This window comes from Macadamia integrifolia, unplaced genomic scaffold, assembly GCF_013358625.1.
Source record: "Macadamia integrifolia cultivar HAES 741 unplaced genomic scaffold, SCU_Mint_v3 scaffold404, whole genome shotgun sequence".
Lineage (NCBI taxonomy): Eukaryota > Viridiplantae > Streptophyta > Magnoliopsida > Proteales > Proteaceae > Macadamia > Macadamia integrifolia.
Genome location: NW_024870075.1, coordinates 416,026 through 437,381, shown reverse-complemented (window position 1 = coordinate 437,381; position 21,356 = coordinate 416,026). Strand labels below are relative to the sequence as shown.

At 36.9% G+C, this 21,356-nt stretch overlaps 1 protein-coding gene, 1 long non-coding RNA gene and 1 pseudogene across 3 annotated transcripts; 1 reads left to right on the top strand and 2 right to left on the bottom strand.

Moving 5' to 3' along the window:
* Nucleotides 1-515: 515 nt before the first annotated feature.
* Nucleotides 516-12,857, top strand: LOC122068526. Of its 2 annotated transcripts, XR_006137147.1 has the most exons (5): nucleotides 516-663; nucleotides 1,859-1,973; nucleotides 5,396-5,725; nucleotides 9,235-9,278; nucleotides 10,567-12,857. It is a non-coding gene; the product is annotated as an uncharacterized LOC122068526 (long non-coding RNA). The 2 variants fall into 2 exon arrangements; XR_006137148.1 differs by lacking the exon at nucleotides 9,235-9,278.
* Nucleotides 12,858-14,889: 2,032 nt separating this feature from the next.
* Nucleotides 14,890-17,745, bottom strand: LOC122068527 (60S acidic ribosomal protein P0). Its single transcript, XM_042632419.1, has 5 exons — nucleotides 17,288-17,745; nucleotides 17,097-17,165; nucleotides 15,855-15,953; nucleotides 15,345-15,737; nucleotides 14,890-15,229 (listed from the first exon to the last, which is right to left on the bottom strand). Exons 1-5 carry the CDS (start codon nucleotides 17,543-17,545, stop codon nucleotides 15,083-15,085), a joined length of 966 nt encoding a protein of 321 aa, XP_042488353.1. The 5' UTR covers nucleotides 17,546-17,745; the 3' UTR covers nucleotides 14,890-15,082.
* A 2,063-nt stretch (nucleotides 17,746-19,808) lies between these two features.
* LOC122068521 lies at nucleotides 19,809-20,933 on the bottom strand (annotated as a pseudogene).
* Between the last annotated feature and the right edge of the window lie 423 nt (nucleotides 20,934-21,356).

Sequence of the window (21,356 nt, the reverse complement as noted above, 5' to 3'; positions counted from 1 at the left end):
CTAAAAAATAAATTTGTAAATAGAATTGACAGAAAGGGAGAAATAGATGGTGAGAGAGATTGGAGGATCAGAGCCATGGTTCTAAGTATTGGTGTCAGATCCGTCATATCATATCAGTATCGACTAAAAACAATGTCCATCCCTGATCAATCCAGAGAAATAAATATTTTTGTGTAGAGGGCAAAAGTGACCTATGCGATACTAATTCGATACCAAAACCTACCTAAATCCATGGTCGGAGTACAATTAGAGTGATTTTAAAGAACTAGATAACAGAGAAAAAGACAAGACAAAGTGGCTTCAGGTTGGAGCAACCGCACATATTACTGAACCTCCCAGGTAGAGATTGAAGAAATAAAGGCAGCCAACTCAGGTGGATAACCGTATATTGGAACCTAATTTACATTGTCCTCTACATTTTGTCTTCTTGCGTCATTTTGTGAGGTTATAATTGTAAATTCAATTAAAAGTTTTGAATAAGTTATTTTAACTCAAATGTTTAGGTCAAAGGGTATATTAGAAATTAACGAAGAAACATTTTCAAAAAACTTTATTCCTCCTCTTCTTCCTCGCCGAGTGTTTCATCCTCAACAACTCCATCATCTTCCCAAGGGTTAGCCACCGGATTTCAACTAGGAACCGGAGTTCGTGTCAGCGAACCAGGTAAAGATCTCTCTCTCTCTCTCTCTCTCTCTCGCTCTCAGAGCAGAGGAGCTACCACGGGCACAAACCCCCACCCCCTCAAGATCCTCGCCCTGCCAACAGAGATCTCTGCTCCTCCTCTAACTCGAGCGGCTCCCCAAGTCCATTGCATCTGAACCAGATCCTGGAGGGAACTTATCGGGACTCATCGGGCACGCAAGGGAGAGCCAGACCTTACCCGCCCTCCCCAAAACTAGAGATTCCTTTCTTACTTTCCTCCCTTGAAAACCAGAACTGGAGTCTTCTCTTTCACGATTCAAGAGGTTTCGTCAGGAAATGAAAGAAAAGATTTACGGTTCTCATTCGACCTTTCCATTTCTCAAACACTTCCGCCATTAATTTCCCCCTGTTTGCAACTTACTCTCTCTCTCTCTCTCTCTCACACACACACACACACACACAGGTAGACTCAATTTCAATCAAATAGCTTCTACGTGTGTCCATAAAACCTTGTGTATGTACATACTCCAACCATGGTTGTCTATTTTACAAAGAAGTTCAGATATGGATGAATGGCTTCCCTCTTGCAGTAGAGTGTTTCAGTCTTACCTCCATCCGCAATATGAAAATGACACTAAAGTTGAGAAAATGTGAACTAGAAAACTTTGAAATGTGAAGTAGAGTACTCTGATGTTTTATTCATTCAAATTAGGTGGAGTTCATCCATTTTCTGATGGTTACTAGATTTGCAAAGTCGATTGCTTATGGATTGGATTGTATTTGAACGCTTATTTTGGATCAACACAAGCTAGTGCGTTCAATTTTTACCATTCCATGGGCAATCCTATCCACAATCTACTACATGAGATTGTAAAGTCATGTCTAAACCATAGTGGTTTTGTTTTCTTAGGTCAGCTGATGAGCATAAGATATCTTGGAGGTCGGTACATTGCTTTTAAAACACTTGATACTTGTTGGGTAGTTTGATTATTAGCAATATAGGAAACGTCATTCACCTCTTCTTTTTTTTTAATCAGGAGGTTTTAAATTGAGTATCAGTTTTAAGGTTTTAAATTGAGTATCAGTTTTTTATGGCCATTTTGAATTACATTAAAATATGCATGCTCCTCTAGCTCTTAATTCTTAATAGTAGCACCTTCACTCTTTTTTTTTTTTCTGGATGAAATATTTGTGTTAGTGTATAAATATTCTCCAGGTGATGTGGAACACACACATTTGGTGAAAGGATTGGACTATGCCTTACTTCACAAAATAAGAAGTCAGATTGATAAGAAACCCGAATTTCGTGAAGAAACTGATTGAAAGTCTAGGTAAGTAATATTCTTCAATAGTATTACACTTCTATGAAACTTGATGTTGGTCATTTTCTCCAGTGAAATCTATTAGCTTTTGACATGTTAGTGTGTGTAAGAAATATATTGAGACACATAGAGTCCTGCAGAACTTTCAAGGGCAATAACTTTAGTTGCTTGATAGAGCTAGAGCTTAGCTGCATTGATTATTTATCTTTCTTTAGGAAAAATATTGAAAATATGAGTCATTTTTCTTTAGATTTTAGTTTGAACAACCTAATTTTCAAGTTAAAAGTCTATATTCTCGTAGCAAAAAACTTAGTTCTTATTTTGTAGTGGTAGAAAGGAAAAACTTGGTTCCTTTTGTAAGGAGTATGTATTCTTATAGGTCATATTGTTCCATAGAGAGTGAATGAAGGCAGAAGATCTGTATTTATATTCTTAGATGCCTTTCTCTTTCCTGATATTTCCCTGCATTTCAAGCTATTGAACTAGTAGAAAACTAGTGGGAAGCTATCTGATAAATGGAAAACTAATGGCAAGAGAACAAATTTAGGAACTATTGTAGTCTAAGTTGTTTTGAAACATACATAGAATATTTAATCTCCACTGCCTCAGCATCTCCAATTAGACCATGCCGATTACAAGGGCTGAGTATTCTGCATCTTGGGGGACAATGTGCAAGACTGGTAAGAATAAAAGCAATGAACTGACTGAGCAAGAATCTTCAAAATTCGAAATCCTGGAGGCAAATTCGGTAGACACAAATTCAAAACCCTGAAATAGAAGTTTAGTAGGACTGTAAAGCTAAAGTTTATTCTGTAAACTAATTTTTGATACAGTTTTTTGGAGTCCTGCCATCAAATGGGATTGGTTATGGGTTTCTAAAGCAATGTAATTGTCAGAGAAGAAATGCCGATCATCGAAAATGGTTGGTTCTCAGTGTTGTTCAAATGGTCATTCTTCCCTGTTTATCATGGCATAGAGGAAAAAGGAAAATTGTGTTAAAAATAAAGGAAGCTAAAAAAACAAAGAGTAATATTTATAAAGCAACAAGCCGACGAATGTTATATCAGGGGAGAAAATGTGGAATCATTTGAAGATGGCCATGGTATTCCCTGATTAATCTATCAAGTTCAAATTTTCTCTAATCTTGTGGCCTTCTCCCCTTCCTTTGTTGCTATTTCTACTTTACTATTTCCTTTTTTCATGTTTTGTTTTTTACCCTTTACAAATTGATGTTTACATTTAGTTCTTCACTAACAGAGTTTCCAAGGATGACCAACCAGTGTTTCACACTTTTTGGCTAAAAGTTGTTTGTATTAAAAATATAAAAAATAGAATACAAAAAGAATATGAAACAAATCAGACATATAACAATTGGCTCACTAGCCTGAGCCCCACCTTCGGCATTGCCATCAATAGGGGAGAGACCAGAGAGTACTAAAACGAAAACCAGAAGGGCAACTGCAAAGGTGCCTATCTTCTTTAGAATGTGTAAAGCTCTTATTTGTAATGCCATTTGTTTCTTGACTGAGAGAACAAGCATTTTATTTTTTCTAGTCACTCAATGCTTGACTTTCATGAGTCATGTTTCTGGTTTCAGTCAGAGTGCGTCAATGGATTGTCAAGCCCCAAATCATTGTCAAGTCAAATGAGATGTTTCTTCCTGGTCAAATGACATTTATTTTTAACATGATAAGAATTAAGAGTTTTCTTTTGCTTCCGTTTCTCTCTCTCTCTCTCTTCTCCTTTTTTATTTTTCCTTTTGTTTGGGTTTCCTCATCAACATAAGTGGGCTAGATTGTTGAAATCTGAATAAATGAACTATTTTGGATGGGTCTTGTTTGCACAAGTGGGGAGTTGACTGACAAAGTGGAGTTAGTGGGGAACTTTTATTTTCATTTAGTTGCCTTAGCATTGCCTAGGCTAGGTATCATTCTTACTTGATTCCTTTGACTACATTGATGTGCATAATGGTGATGCACAAAAATGTTAAACTGTTACTCAACCTACACCTTTCAGCAAATTTGTCTTACCTGAAAATATTCTTGAAATTCTTATACACATAAGAGACTGGTCTAGTTCTGAGACAAAGGAGAACTGACACCTTGGACCACACAGATAGTCAAATACACTTACAAATATGAAAGCACCCTGAAGTGTCTTACTGCATTCAATTTGGCACCTCCCTCAGAGATTTTTTTATTTTTTTATTTTTGTTTTGGAGGGGGGGAGGGGAGGGGGATTTAATTGTTTGCCATATTTATTGAGAGGAATTGTTTTTACATTTCCTAGGTAAATCTTTGTATATATTAATGTATTCCCTTTCTAATGTTGTTGTGATCCATCTATTATTATGGTGATGATAATGTATGCATCTGTTACTATGAAATTTCTATCTAAAAAGTTGGAAGGTATGAGGATTATCTCTCTATGTTTTTTCATTTTTTTCTAATAGTCTTTGATATCCTTGTGGTCTTGTGATTGGGTGATTCATGCAAATGGGATAACAATCCCCACCCCCGGCAGTATGGGTTAGAGAGAGAGAGAGAGAGAAAATCGTTGCACTTGAGCAAAATGGATACGCTACTTCTTTTTGCTAGTTATGACCATAGTTGTCATGGCGTCGCCTAGGGGGCGATTTGGCGTCTCGACAGAAAAAAGAGGTCATGGCAGTCCTACGATTTGTGTGACTCACAAATGGCGGTTGCCATTGGCTAATAGGTGTCGACATGGCGCTGCCATGGACGCTAGATGATGCCTGATCACTAGGCAGACGATTTTCTGCATTATTATTTTTTTTTTTACTAACAATATTTTGTTTGTTATATTTTAATTGGCAGCATAAAATGAAAGGAATTGTTTTTACATTTCCTAGGTAAATCTTTGTATGTATTAATGTAATCCCTTTCTAATGTTGTTGTGATGCATCTATTATTATGATGATGATAATGTATGCATCTGTTACTATGAAATTTCTATCTAAAAAGTTAGAAGGTATGAGGATTATCTCTCTGTGTTTTTTCATTTTTTTCTAATAGTCTTTGATATCCTTGTGGTCTTGTGATTGGGTGATTCATGCAAATGGGATAACAATCCCCACCCCTAGCAGCATGGGTTAGAGAGAGAGAGAGAGAGGGAGAGAGAAAATCGTTGCACTTGAGCAATATGGATATGCTGCTTCTTTCTGCTAGTTACAACCATAGTTGTTATAATGCCGCCTAGGCTGCAATTTGGGGTCTCGACAGAAAAAAGAGGTCATGGTAGTCTTGTGATTTGCGTGACTCACAAATGGCGGCCACCATTGGCTGATAGGCTACGACATGACATCTCCATGGACGCCTGATCATGTCTGATTCACTAGGTGGTCGATTTTCTATATTGGTTTTTTTTTTTTTTTACTAACAATATTTTTTTTGTTATATTTTAATTGGCAGCATAAAATGAAAACCCTCGAGGCCTGACTTATTCTCTCCTCAATTTCTCAAATACAAATTATCAAAAGAACCAAAAATCCCTTGAGCTTAAAGAGAACAAAACCCTCGAAGCCAGCAACCACCGCTTGCAACTTCTTCTTCTTCTCCTTCTCCAGCAGCAAGAGCGACAACAACCAGTAGCCAGCAGCCATCGCCTGCGACATCTTCTCCTCCAGCAGCAAGAGCGACAATAGCCTGTGACATCTTCTCCTTTGGCAGCAAGAGCGACAATAGCCAGCAGCCGCCGCCTGCGACGTCTTATCCTCCGGCAACAAGAATGACAACAACCAGGTAAGGGCCCCACCTGAGAGTCTGCAATTTTGATCTTTCTCCCCCTTCTGATCTTCTTCTCTGCTCTAGTTCTTTTCTTTATCTAGCTTTCCTCCTTTTATTCTTTGCTCTGGTTATTCTCTGCAACCTCTGGTTCTCTTCTCTTCTTCACTCCTTCTCTCCTCCTTGTTCATCTTCTGTAGTTCTGCTAATCTGCTTTTGATTCTTCTTTTTCTCTACTTCTCTTTCTCCTTCTTCTTCTTTAGTTCTTCTCTAGTCGTCTAGTACTCTTGTTCTCTCCATCTCTGTGAGTCTGTTCCTTCTTCTTTCTTCTCTGTTCAATAACAGCATAAAAATAGAATTAATTAATGCCTTAATTGTATTGGTTAACTAATATACTCTGTTGTCTGTAACTCTGTTTTCTAAATCTTTTATATCTCTAGATTCTTACAATGCAGCAAATGCTTTATAAATTATAACTTGAATACTTGATGTTATCATGTTAATGTTATTGGTTAATACTTAACATACTTTGTTACTTTGTTTTGTAACTTGTATGATAATAGGACTATAGGAGTTCATAATGGATAGTACTGTTGGTGGTAGTAGTGGGGGTGATAATATAAGCATAGCTGCATATGATCCGTCCAAAGACCAAACCAGGAAGGCCAAATCAAATGACCCTGGGTGGAAGTATGGGTATTGGCCTGACCTTTCAGACAAGAACCTTGTTAAATGCACTCTTTGTGAAAAAACCCCAAGTGTATAATTAAAAGGTTAAAGCAACATTTTGTGGGTGGATATGGAGATGTTGCTAAGTGTACCAAGACAAATGTAGCGATTGCTACAGAGATGAATGCAGCTCTTATGCGCAATAAGAAAATAAGGATGCAGGACATTTTGAATGATGATGATGTTGATGTTAATGCTGGTGCTAGTGCTGAAGTGGATGTTGATATAGAAGTTGAAGGTCAAAAACAGTCTAGTAGGACTCCTTCTACAACCTCTAGACTTATTCCTAGCTCTGGGACAGCTGTTAAGAGAAAGAAAGTAGTCATTCAGCCACAAGTAAGGGGCCCCATGAATGCTCATGTTAGACGGACTCCTGAGCAAGTGGTTGCTGAGAGGCATCTTAAAGGTAGTACTCAGACTATTATAGAGAACTAGTTTAGATCAGCGGAAGAAAAAAAGAGAGTTGACAATCACATTGTTGACTGGGTTTATTAGTGTGGTATTCCATGCAATGCTCTTAAGTCAAGGAGGTTTAAGGTGATGGTGGAATCTATAGCACAGTACGGGTAGGATATAAGCCCCCAAGTTATCATGAAGTGAGAGTGTCATTATTAAAGACAGCAAAAATAGAACTGCAAAGATAAAGAATAAATATGAAGAGTATTGGAAGCAATATGGATGCACTCTAATGACTGATGGGTGGACGGATAAAAGAAGAAGGCATTTAATTAATTTCCTCGTTAACTGTCCAGAGATGACTTATTTTATGGAATCTATTGATGCATCTAGTATATCACAAACTACAAAGAAGTTTGAATTGATTGGCAACAAAGTTCAAGAAATTGGTGAGGACTATGTTGTGCAAGTTGTGTCAGATAATGCATCGGCTTATAAATTAGCCGGTACAATACTGATGTAGAAGAGGACAAAGCTATATCGGACTCCTTGTACAGCGCATTGCATTGACCTGATGTTGGAGTAAATAGGATTCTTGAAATCTAATAGGAATGTGATAAGTAAGGTAAAAAAGGTAACCAACTTCATCCACAGGAACAAATGCATTCTTGATGCAATGAGGGCTAGAACAAATGAGAGGGATCTTGTGATGACAGCAGCTACTAGATTTGCAACTACATTTCTGACACTTCAAAGCTTGTTAAAATATAAAGATGACTTAAGACATTTGTTTATTTCTGAAGAATGGATTAGTTCTAATTTGGCAAAGACCGAGGCTAGGAAGAAAGTGGTTGATACGGTGTTTGTTGTAGCATTTTGGAATGGTGTGAAAAATTATCTTAGAGCTTCAAAGCCACTTCTTACTGTCTTGGGGATTGTGGATGATGAGGAGAGGCCTTCTATGCCTGAGGTTCAATTTGCCATGGATGAGGAAAAAAAGAAAATGAAAGATAATTTTGGAGATAGAGAAAGGCAATACAAGAAAGTGTTAGATATTGTTAACAGACGTTGGGATATTCAGATGGGGCATCCATTGTATGGAGCAACACTATTTCTTAATCCTAGCAAATTTTTTTCTTATAAGGAAGGTGATGATCATGGCTACCAAATTATATTTTCTTTACAGCTTGCATTTAATAAAGTCATTGAAAGAATGATATATGAACCAACTTTACAAGACAAGATAAATACTCAAGTCACTTTGTATAGATATTCTCGAGGTGGTTTTGCCTCGGATATGGCGATTACATCACAGGCAACCATGAGTCCTAGTAAGTATATTGTTTAGTTGTTTTGTTTGTATGATATATTAAATATTAATCTAACTATTTTCATATATATATATATATATATATTTATTTTTTATAGTTACTTGGTGGGGTTCATTTGGAGGTCATGCATTTGAGCTTTCAAAGGTTGCAAGATGTATTCTAGGGCTTTGTTGCTCCTCTTTTGGTTGCGAGCACAACTGGAGCACATTTAAGTTTGTAAGTAGCTGGGTATTACATCTATTTCATATTTTAGACTTTTTATTTTTGGAACAATAACTTTGTTTGTTGTTCTTTATTGTTTATGATTTCAAATTCGTATCAAGAAGAGGAATAGTTTAGAACATCAACGTTTGAATGATCTAGTCTATGTTCAATACAATCGTCGCCTAGAAAAAATGTTTCAACAAAGGCGTCCCGATAACAAAAACTATGATCCACTTGTGCTTGAAGAACTGGATTGGAGTGGTGAGTGAATGATTGGCAAGCAAGTAGATGATGACTCCTGATATTGATCTCACATGGGATGTTGCTGATAGAGCAATGGGGGCAACAATGGAGGGGTCCAATTGACCCAAGAGAGCTCAATCATCAACCTCTAGAGGAAATATGTGCTACACATGCCGTGGTAGAGGGAGGGCTGTTGGGGAGTCATCAGAATCAGATGGGGAAGAATATTTGGAAGAAGAGGATGATGTGAATGATGACTTGGATGTCATAGATAACTTTGGTGAAAATGCAAATGCTTCTAGTGGACAACAAGGGAATCTGACATCTGTTGATTTGTTGGATGATTATAATGATTAAGTTATTTATATTTGACTGTTTGAGTGTTTGGATTTTATGTGTTGTTTAAACTTTAAACTTGAACTTTGAAATTGGATGATTAGTTAAGCTTTCTTTTTTGTATTTTATGTTGAGTTCATTTGCTATCAAGCTTCAGCTTCAGTCATTAATAGCTTAACAAGTTAGCCTTTTACTTTTTACTGTTGTGTGATGTACATGTTGATTTTTTATGACTTTCTCTGATTCATATATGATATATTGACATATATACCTTTTACTTTGTTCAAGTTGCTCACTCACTTCCAATCATTGCTTTCAAGCTTCAGTCACAGGTTAGCCTTTTACTTTTTAGTTTTGTGTGATGTACATGTTGATTTTTTATGACTTGATTATGACTTGATGTATAACTGTATAAGTCAATAATTCATGTTGATTTTTGATGACATGATATGGCTATGTTGATTTTTTGATGATTTGATGTTACTTAATATTGGTTTTATATGTTATAGGGTATATATTCTAGGCTTGTAGTATGCTAAATAACTTTAAAAAATAGGAAAAGTAAAAAAGTAGCATACTAAATAATTTTAGAAAATAGGAAAAATAAAAAATGACACATGGGCGATTTGACCGCCATGGCAACACCAAAACTGGCGATTCATCGCCAAATCGATTAGCCACCCCTTCATTGCCTTAGATCGATTTGACACCGTGACAACTATGGTTACGACTGGGATGATGTCTTCATTACGGGCAGTCGATGGTTCAACAATTCATGAACAAATGTCAACTTTATTACCTACCTACAATAGATAGCTTTAGCAAGATGTCACCCTCCTCTCTTGCAACTTCAAACTAAGCCTTGTTGGACTAATAGCATCAATCCATATAACAAGATCAGTTGAGTTTGCTCAGATTTGGATAAAAAAGAGAGCAAGGAACTGTGGAGATGGAGATTCTGTTATAAAGCAAACATAAAGAATAATAAACATCATTTTTTGTATGAAACAATAACTAGTGTGATTTGAAACCCTATGAATATTATAGTCAACTACCTACAGGATAGTGGCTTTAATCTTGGTGGTATGTCTTTTGTTGTTGATCTATTCAGTTTTAATATTATCTTATTCTTGAATATGCGATTTATGTCCATTTAGAAACTATAAGATTATCTTTATGTTTTACATAATGTAATGTAAAAGAAAAATTAAAATAGATACAAATATTACGATTTTTGTTTGGGGTTATTTTCTTCCTGTTGTTTTTTCACATTTCTATTTGACAAAGCTGATCAAGCAGAAATTTGCCTCTGCACTGGACTTGTAAGCTCCCCTCTCACCTGTTAAAGTTTTCCGTTGTCTGTTTCAAACCTGTTGATTTTTTAGATCAATCTTATCATTTTTTTGCTTTCTCTTTCACATTTCTCCATTTTTTTTTATTTTTTTTTATTTTTATTATTATTATTTTTTTTTTGTATCTCTTCATAAAGGTGGTGTTGTGGTGTTCTTTAAGAGCTATTTGTTTGTGTGCTACATGTAGGTTCCCATTTGGGAAGATGCTTTTTCATCTCAATTGTTTTACTTATTGGACTTTGTTGTTCTTTGGTTTGAGAAAATTCAGGTATATGGGCAACATTCCATACGCAAGTTACTGAACCACTTCTTCTATGGGCGTTCTCAAGTATTTGCTCCCTTTGAAGGGTGCAAGCTATTGGAAAGATGAGTTTTTTCGTGCAACAAATATTCGCTTGTTAGTGTTGTCTACCTATTAAAATAGTCACCAGATGACCATACCATCTACTAAATGGTATGGGAATTTTCATCTGACATGCCTATGTTAGAAACATGGTAAAAATGGAGCATGCCAATTGAATTTGATATGGGTCTTTTGCTTTCTGCATTGTTCCTCTTCAATGCAGTCATCTCATGATTTTAGATTATTTCAACTTGAGATCAGGTGCATTTGCTATATCAATTCTATGTGTATGGCATCTGTAAGTGGAATCCTTTTGGATTTTCAATTCCTTATGATTTCTTCCTACATTCCTGAACTTGCTCTGCGACTTACAGCTTTGGACAACCCCTTTTTTTTTAATGGCCTTAATTTCATTTGACTTTTCTATGATGCTCATGCTTTAAGAAAATGATATCAAGACTGCTTTACTAATTATTATATGATTTGTTAAATTTTTCCTTAATTTTTCTTTGTTCTTTAATTTTTAAATGCATTTCAAGTTTTAGGTGGAGATTTTAGCTTATTTTTTTTACAGGTGGAATTTGATATTATAAAATTTCATCCCCTTCCCACACTCTTGTCACCAATTTGGTTTAACCCCCCCCCCTTTTCCTATGATTTCATTATTGGAATTTTGTTTTGTCAGTTCACAATTGTAAATTTGTAATGATAAATCTTGAGCTTAGAGTGAATTCTACAAAATCCATGATTGGTTGTGAACAATTGGTAATGTATGGAAAAATGTCTATCAAATGATATGGTAGTGACTATTGGTCCTATGCTTGTGGAGAACTAGTTCTCTAATTTATATTGCTGTGTTCTGCAGGTTTCTTTCTGTATGTTACTTCAGTGCCTAGCTTCTAGATATTAACTTGAGTAGTTTGAATTGACAAATGAAAATTAGGGCAAACTAGAATGGTGCTAAAAAAGCAGCTAGGGTTCCAACAATAGTTGGTTAAGGAGGATTGAACTCTTACTAATCATCAAAATTGAATGTCATATAGTTCTTGTAGACCTTGTGACACTTCCGTTTTGCAATTTTCTTTTGAGAATTTCACTCCAGGTGCTGTGAAACACCTTAATCAACATTAGTCACCAATAATCCCATAGTTGTCCTTGTCACTTACCTTTCTTTAGACTTCTTGGATTTGTTAATCGTTGGAATTGGCAGTTATCTCTAGTGACTTCATGCTGTAAAGGAGACATGTTAAGGGGAAAAAAGGTGAATTTGAGACTATCTTGGCTGGTTTGATTGTGCATGTTCATTTTCAACAACAATGATGAGTTTTGGGTATTATACCATTGTATATTTGGTCAGAAAGATGCCTTGAGTGATAAAGGTGCTTCTTTATATATATATATATATATATATATATATTAACTTAAAAGAGGTCTAATCCCAAAAGCAAGGAATGATTTTTCTACAGATGGCTTTAAATGGCCACTGGGATGATTAACCTGGTGTGCTCTCTCATCATTTGATGCAAGCATTTGAATCATTAGTGGTCGTATGAAACTATGAAGTAATTTTCAACATTTCATTGACTAAAAATCTGAAACAGAGGGATCTTGCTTATGTTGGAAAAGTAAGATAATTCATGTAATTTCAAGTACTATTTGCTTAGCTCAGTTCTTCATTCCTATACTTGGTTGAGTTGAGAAGTTGGATCTTGTACATGCCTTCTATTGTGTTTGCTGTGTTTTTTGGATACTGTTGGTGCATATGAATGCTAAAAAAATTAATCTTCATCAGAACTCTTTAGAAGGACATGGAGGTGAACTACACCAGGGTTATGACATATAAGTGAATTACACCAGGGTTATGTATGAAAAACTACTATAGTATCAAATGCATGGATAATGGTTTAGAATTTGTGACCAAAATTTTCTCTCTATTTGCAGCTTTCGGCGACACATTCAGTTTCGCTCTTCCATCAGATCTAGTATTGGTGGTGGTGCTTGTGGTTCCATTGTCTACGACTATTTCTTGCTTTGTAAAATGAGGAAAAGCCTTCCAAATTTTTCTCTCTCTAGTATATATATCCATTGTCTACCACTATTTCTTGCATGATTGTCTTTTTCTTTTTTTCTTTTTTTGAGTTTTTAGCTGAGACATTTGAGTAAACAGTTGCTAATAGTATCACCTTACTAAGGATAATAAATCCTAATTTTTCATACGAATTGTTTTCAAGAATGTAAGAACACACCCCCACCACACCCCCCACCAAAAAAAAAAAGAATTGGCATTAGGTATTTCCTCTTAAACAAGTTTTGTGGTAAGTTTTTACGGTTACTTGTAAATGCTAAAATCTATTTGTGGGTCTTTAGCACAATTTGGTAGAGCACTTGGAAGTTGGAACATGAGCATGTCTCAAACATGTTCCAACGGGATGGTGGTTCGAATCCATCATGATCCTTTTGATTAAAATGTTCATATGAAAATTAGTTTATGCAAATGACAATTGCCATGTGGATAGCACCCTAAAAATGAAAAGATAGACAAACATATCTCAATGTATTAAAAAAAAAAACTATGATTCATCCAATATCGGTTTTGAAGTCTAAAAAATATAACCTATAAAGTATTAAATTATATAAAAATAATTATTTATAAATTATTAATTATGGCTTATTTCACATTTTCTTCAAAGAAATCAATTGTATCAAACATGCTAGTGTTTTCAAGAAAGTTAAAATCTAAGAAGGTGACTAGTGGCAATATTGTGGGTTTGGTATTACTATAATGATGAAATGTGAATTTTGTAATTATAATATGTCTTATAGGTTGATTTTAAGGCTTTTGGGACTGATTCTGGTCAATTCCAATTGATTTGGATTTGGATTGGTATTGACAGTTACTAATTTGATCTCTGATTCTGTGTTTAAAATCGATTATAAGGTTCATAGGACTAGATCTTGGGTTTTAAAATTTGAGAGAGATTCTAGGGTTTTTTGGGTTTGATTTTGATTCGATTTGGATCAAAATCTATAGGAATCAGTTTGATCTCCAATTCCAAGTTTAAAATCCCTGGTTGATTTGGTTAGTTCGGATCAATTCCAATTCTGATCATTATAGAACGGCATATCTAGGATTTTTGAGATTGGGCTGTTGGTTTTTAGAATTTAATGTCAATTTTAGCATTTTTGCAATTGATTCAAATCTGATCCAGACTATAATCATTAGGGACCAATTCACTCTTTGATTTTGAGTTAAAATTCTGGTATTAGCCGCTTTGGATTAGAATTGGTCGTGAACTATCCAACTCCAACAGCTTTAGAATGATCAATTTCAAGTTTAAAATCATTGGTTGAATCAACCAATTTTGATCCAAATCGACCATAACAATCCCTATTCAGGCTGTTATGGAATGACCGATTATAAAGTTTTTTTGATTAATTCGATCCATTTTCAACTATCTGTCATCAATTAATCAGCTTGATTGATTTTAGTCAATTTGATCTAGATTTTATCTAGCATTAGGCCAAACTGAAATAAAAATTCAATTTCAACTCAGACAGGTTCAATTTTTATTGAGTTGACTTAACAGCCTCTTGTAGGTAACATGTTCTCTTTTAGTAACTTTTTAACATGTTCTCTTCTAATAACTTTTTAAGTTTTTATAAGGTTTTTTACAGTTTTGATTCGCTTGATCTGGTCCAATTCGATTTCTTACCAATTTGATAAAACCTCAAATTGATAAAGGTTCATTTCACGTTTTTCCAATCCAACTAGCTCTGACTAGAAATGGACACCATTACTCACCCAACTTTTAGTATAATTTTTTTTTTTCTTTCCAATCCCATGTTAGACTTTTAGAGAGTCGACTTGATATTTGAGATTCCAAACGTCTTGATGGGCCTATTTGAGGATAGAATTTCATTTTTACCCTTTATTAAACACTATTATAAAAAGTGGTGCAGTAGCTTTTGAATCTTTATTGAGAATATAAAGACATGAAATTACTTTTTGAATCCTCACAAACCCTTTATATAGAGAAGAACGATGCTTACCGGAGGATGTGAAATGAAAAAATCCAGAGAGATCGGCGAAGGCTCCCAGTAGATCAAGTGCAAACCTTCAATCACCAACCCAGACTTCCAACAGAGAACATCGGTTAGTACAGAATGAAGCAATGAAGTTTGTTTTTATTTTACCAACAGTCCAGGAAGGTCCAATAGATTAAAAAAATGACTAATAAAAACATTCCATGCACGACCTTAAATGTAGTTAACATTCAAAAAAAGGATTTGGACACAATTCTAATCAAGGGTATTAGTCATAGCTAAAACATCAAACCGAAATTACACCAAAATAAAACTCAAAACTTCAGGCAATCAAAAATGTATTGCGTTGGAAAAAAGCTACAGATCTCTGGTATAAACTGATCCCCTACAAAACTACTTAATCAAACAAACTGAAACCCATATCATCGTCAGACTCCTCAGCTGGTTCTTCCTTCTCTTCCACCTTGGATTCAGTGGCAGCTGCAGCAGAACCGGAATCTGCAGCAGCAACTGGAGCCACAGAAACTGCAAACTTGCTTGGATCCTGCAAATACAAAGACTCATTTAGCTTGAACACAATTAATCATTCCTCAAAAGGGCAATAGAGAAAAGGTCCTTGAGAGAGAAAAATTTGCATGGAATCAGAACACAGAACAAACCCTCAAGTAATCCTTCACTTTCTCAGCTTGTGGGAAGGAGTAGTCAGTTGCAAGTGCAACAGCCAAAACATTCTTGTACCCATTGATGAACATATGGGGAGCAGCAGCCAGAGTGGGGTATGAGATTGCCAACGACAGAGAGGTGATCACGGATACACCAAGTGCAAATTTATCCATCAAGTCATCCTCTGTGAGATCAAGGACCTCTGGGCTGAAGACTGAGCCATTGTCATACACAGACAGTACAACAAGACCATAAGAAAAAGGCCTGATTCCAAGTTTTGCAAGCAGAGCAGCCTCAGAAGACCCCACCTTGTCACCCTTCCTGATAAGCTCAACAGGGGTGATGATTTCAACAGTACCCTTGTTAATCTTGGTTGGAATATTAAGCACCTGAAAGTAGATGTATCAGAAGCAAGAAACAAAGGAAGTCAGTCTGGGAAGGGTCCAATCCTGTGTTAGAAATGTCAGTAGAAATAGAGAAATAGCTGAATTGGGACAATTATCAACCTGAAAGAAGGAAGTCTGGGAAGGGTCCAGTCCTGTGTTGCCAGGAGGCACAACGACATCAATAGGTGCAACAAGTCCAACACGGGCAGGAGCTCCAACCTGTCCACATGATACCAGAAGCATAGCATCAGATAAACACAAAAAAAACCATAGATCACAGGCAGCGATGCCCTACAGATCCAATATTAAAATTCACATGAGGTACATTAGAATTCTACATAAATCTTAGACAGAGAAGTTGAAACATGATTTGATAGATACCAATATAAGGTATGACCATAATGTATTTGAAGGACACTGATAACTCAATTTACAAACTAAGTCAGTAAATGAGCCCACTAGTGACCAATTTCAAGGACTTCTACGTCACAAATCTATTATCAGCATCCAAAGATAGAAATAGTTGATTCAGATTTCACAGATTTATGGTGAAGCAGCTGGAAGTTTGTGAACAACTCAAAATACTTGATTAGTTCAACAAAACAACTCCTAACTAATTAGCTTTATCATGGTCAAACATTAAGAGATCAATCGCAAACAATCACAGGTAGTACTTTAAGTTGTTGATTCACTACACAAGAATTATGGCCTCAAAGATTTCCACCCAAATTACCCATTTGCAATAGATTCCAGGACAGGTTTATCCAACTCACAACACCAAGGCATTTACGCAGGCTGCTTCCATCCATAATAATGAGCTTTAGGCAGGTGGTATAAGAACCATGTTCAGTTAAAGAAAGAATAATGAATATATAAACGGCAAGAATACCTACAGATTGAGTAAAACCCACAAAGTTCTACGTTTTACATTCACTGGAGGTTCATTAGATTTCTACAGGAATCTTGGAAAGTGAATGAAACATCATTTCTTAGATACCAATATACAGTACGACCCTAATGTATACAACACAAAAATCTCTGCTGTCATCTTCAATTGGAACTCTCGTCCATTTAAAGTTGGCACAAGTTTACAGCTTTTATGGGCAAAGTTTCCATGATGAAAGAGCTGATAACGTGGGTTCAACTGTTTAAGCATCAAACGCTCAAATTCAATTCCATTAACCGTTGGATGCATCTATTATCACTCACAATATTCAGTTAAAGCAAACCCCGATAAGATAAACATAATGATTCTTCTCCCAATCTAGCAGAAAACAAGAAAACCCAATATCCGGAAAGTGTACAAAAACCAGCAACAAAATAAACTCTCTAATTTAGCAGAAAAACAATGAGAAACCGTACCTTGTATTTGGCAACCTCTTCCCTTACTTCCTTCAAGTCACCCTTGGTGAAAATCAACCCAACATTTCCCTGAGAACATCCAAAAATAACAAAAATCTTATGACTTCACGAGAGGTAAGCAGAAAAAGGCTAACTAACAAGCAAAAGGTCTTTAATCCAGAAAACTGAGAAAAAGATCATTCGAAGCATACCACAAGGAGGGGAATAAGATTCAGATATGCCTTGTTCCCGGTCCTCTCAGCATGAAGCCTGACCGATCGCTTCATCATGGTGTTCTTCCCCATCAGAACTACTGAATCACCACGCAAACCACTTCGAATGCCTTGAAGTTGGTTCGATCCCACGTTATCTGCTGCCACCACTAGGATCTGAGTGAATTGATCAAGAAGCTCGCATAGCTTCTGGTCGTAAGCAATCTTCTTTTCGGCCTTCGAAGGTTTCACCGCCATTGCTAGAAAGATTTGAGTTTCAGAAACAAACTAAAGAAAGATAAATGATCTCACAAGAGGGCCAAGACGAAGCAAAGTTCTGTCAAGGCGGACAGCCACAGCCGGCCGTCTCTTTAACCTCACTCCTGTTTTTCGAGTAAGGGTTGAGAAAAACCCTAATACGCTTACTCTGCAAACCTGTGAGAATCTTAAAACTGGAAAAGGAGAAACTGGCCTATATATATATTTGTAATGAATTGAGAGATAAAACTATGGAGTTATGGCCCGGATAACCTAAATCCAACGACTCTGGATGATTTCTGGTAATAAATCCGATGGCTGTTACTAGGGTAGTTGAGTGGGCTTGGGACAAAAGCCCATACACATTCTGCCTGGTTATTAGAGCGGTTGAATGAAAAGCCCAACAGGGGGAGCTTATCTTATTGGCCCAAGGATATTTTCCACATGGTATATTCAAAGTGGATCCGGCTCCTCTCTTGAGTCTTGAGCGGTGATCGTCCAGGTCTTGCCCATAGTTATCTGGGCGATCAACACGTGTCTAAGTGGTGATCCAACGGCTCTTGTGGTCTCTTTCTCCTTTTGAACACAGTGCTTTTGTTTTGGTCAGTAGAAGCACAGTTGTTGGATCACCACTTGCACGTGTCGATCGCCCAGGTAGCTATGGGCAAGACCTGGGTGATCACTGTTCAAGAGAGGAGTCGAATGCATCCAAAGTGGCCAATTTTTATGAACATGGAGATCCCAATGTCCCTCCTCAGTGTTCATGGCGGATACTTTTCAACCCACAACAACCTTTCGATGGCTAGGAGGGCCTTGGGGTGCTTGCAGATCCCCCCAACTGTCGAATGCGTGCTGGAGGAGCTAGAGGGGTTGGAGAGGTTCCGAATCTAGTGTTCATGTATCAACTTTCCACTCAATCCAAGTTGGCAAATAGAGTTTTGAAGAAAGGATACACTTTATTCCTCTACCAAGGTAAATAAATAAATCTCCTCACCATGGAGATTGACCCTTTGGTTTGCAAAAATTTATGATGACACATGAGTTCAATCTGAGGGTCATATCACCAGTGGTGAAGGGATTCTTCATTCTTCATGGGTGAAAAAAAATTAAGATTATCAAGGAGCATGAAGCTAACAATGGGAATACATGGAAGGGAATGCCAATATAGGAAGGGTGTATTAAATTTGGTCTAAAATTTAACATATGGTACATTTAGATATTATTCTGTCTTTATAATGTTTGAATTGCCACATCTTCTTGTCACGTGGAAAAATTATGTGAACCATAAGGGAGGCCTACCTCGCTGGGCCTATGAAGTGGCATTTCATGGAATAAGGCATAATTTAGGGACACCACCTATTAAAGAAACTTTTAGAAATGTTTGTTGACCAATACTAGAGATGGTTATTTGCATGACATTAATTAGGACTCTTTGGTCATGCCCTTATGTTCTTGCCATGGGAACTAATGTAGCCAGTGCATGTATGTGGAAGGGGGAGGTTAACCACCTTTTGCTTATGGTTCTTAGAAGACAATTCTAGAAGTTAAAGAGGCAGAACCAACCAAATGCTCTGGTTTAGAATTTTTGTCACACCTAGCTTGAGAAAACCCATGATTCCAGGGTTCAGGAATCGGGATTAGATCGGTAGTATCATTCGAACCCCATCCCGATCCATGTCAATTCAACATGGACTATATTGGATCATTGATCCAATCCACCCCATGCGGCTCAATTCAGCCAAACCATAAATTTAAGGGTAATTTACAGCGCCACCCCTGGAGAATGTCACTATTATAAGAACACCCCCTCTGTTTCTCCAAATTAGACTCAGACCCCCTACCGTCAGTCAATGTTAAGGAATATACCTTATATGCTGATATCAGCAAATATATTTTATTTTAAATACCAAAATCCCCTTATTAAATACAAAGTACCTAAAATACCCTTGCAATCAAATAATATTTCTCTTCGGTCCATGGAGGGATCATTGGGAATAGATACATCACTGAAGGTTTGGTTTTTTCCCTTTTTCCTTTCTCTGTGTTTCCACTTGGTTCGGCTGAAAGTAGAGCTGAGTTTTTGGAATTTATTTTTTTGCTAATTTTTCTTTGTTCCTCCATCTGATTTTTCTCTGGACAAGACACATATGTTATGCACAAGATGAACATTGAAAAATAGGACACAACATAAGTAATGAAACTTACAGTAGGTGAAGTCTAATTCCAATGTCAAGAAAATTTACAAGATCTTCAAGACTATTCTTCACCTTGATGACAAGAGAAAAGCATGCTCTAGAAAGTATGGGCTAAGAATCATAGAAGGATAAATATAAGCCTTCTTCACATAATACATCTCCTTCCAAACTCTGCTATTCCTGTGGTATAACAAGATATGTTTCTGAATCGCCATTAAAATGAATTCCTCAGTCTGACTAACCGGGAAAAAACACTGGCCACAAGTCCTCTTATACATCTGAGACTCAATTTGTCCACCACACATGATTCCTCTCTCTCTCATAGATCTTCAGAACCCATATACTCTTGACCGATTACTTCAGCTAGCAATGGGATCTTCCCCCAAACCTTATTATCCAAATCAGGCACAAGGATATACAAGCAACTGGACATCAACCAATGGAGAGACCCACTAGCGAATACAACTTGGTTCTTGTTCATATGGGTTATCAGATCTGAGAAAACAGATCTCCTCAATGTGTTGGTCTCCGAATAAAAAACAAGGTAGATGAAAGAATCGTGTCTCCTCCGTCGATCATCTACGTGGTTGCTGTCGCCTTATTACAAGTATTGTTAATCTATCTGATCATAGCTTACGCATGTTGAAGAACACCATCTACGATGGTGTTGTGCGTCTCTCTCTCTCTCTCCATCATCCGCTTGATGTCTCCGTGAAGGTGAGAATAGGTAGGGGTGAAGAGGAATTGGGCTAAAATGAATTTTAGCAAAAAGGGTATAAAGGTTATTTTAACTCTTGACTTAACAGTGACTGACGGTAGGGGGTCTGAGTCTAATTTGGTGAAACTGAGGGGGTGTTCTTATAATAGTGGCATTCTCCAGGGGGTGGCGCTGTAAATTACCCAAAATTTAATGTATCCACCATGTGGAAGAACAGATAAAGCAAAGGGAGAGGGTGAAGAAGAGCCAAAGAGGGAGGGGAGAGGGAGAGGAAAAGAGTTGCATTTGAAGTGTGAAGTTGGGGGGAGAGAGTTGCATTATTATAAAGAAATGGCAGGTGATAGAGAGAGAGAGAGAGAGAGAGAATTGCAAAAGGAGGGGAGAAAGAAAGATAGTTGCAAAGAAGGGAGATGGTGAGGGACTTCAATACGAGTTATTAGATTCGTCTCTTGCCACCTTTTGTACCTTTTGCCATGCCCAACATGTTTCCCCCCACCCCACCCCCCCCAAAAAAAAATCTGAACTTGTACATATCTCATTTTGTCATCCTAAAGACAAACATGTTGATGATGAACAAGACAGAATGAGAGTGGCAAAGAAGGGATCGCAAATGGAGAGGAGAGAGAGTTGTAGAGAAGGGGAAATGGGTGAGTTTAATTTGAGTTGTTAGATTCATCTCATGCCACTTGTACCTTTTGTCATGCCCAACATGCTCGCCCCTTGTAGATGCTTCATTTTGTCACCCTAGAGACGCACATAATGATGATAAATAAGTACTTTGGAATTAGGGGTGCAACACGGCTGAGTTGGGCCGGGCTTCTTAAAACCCTTAGCCCAACCCTAAGTCCCCTTAATTGAGTCCAAACCTGCCTTGAACCTTGACTCAGGGCTGGAAAAC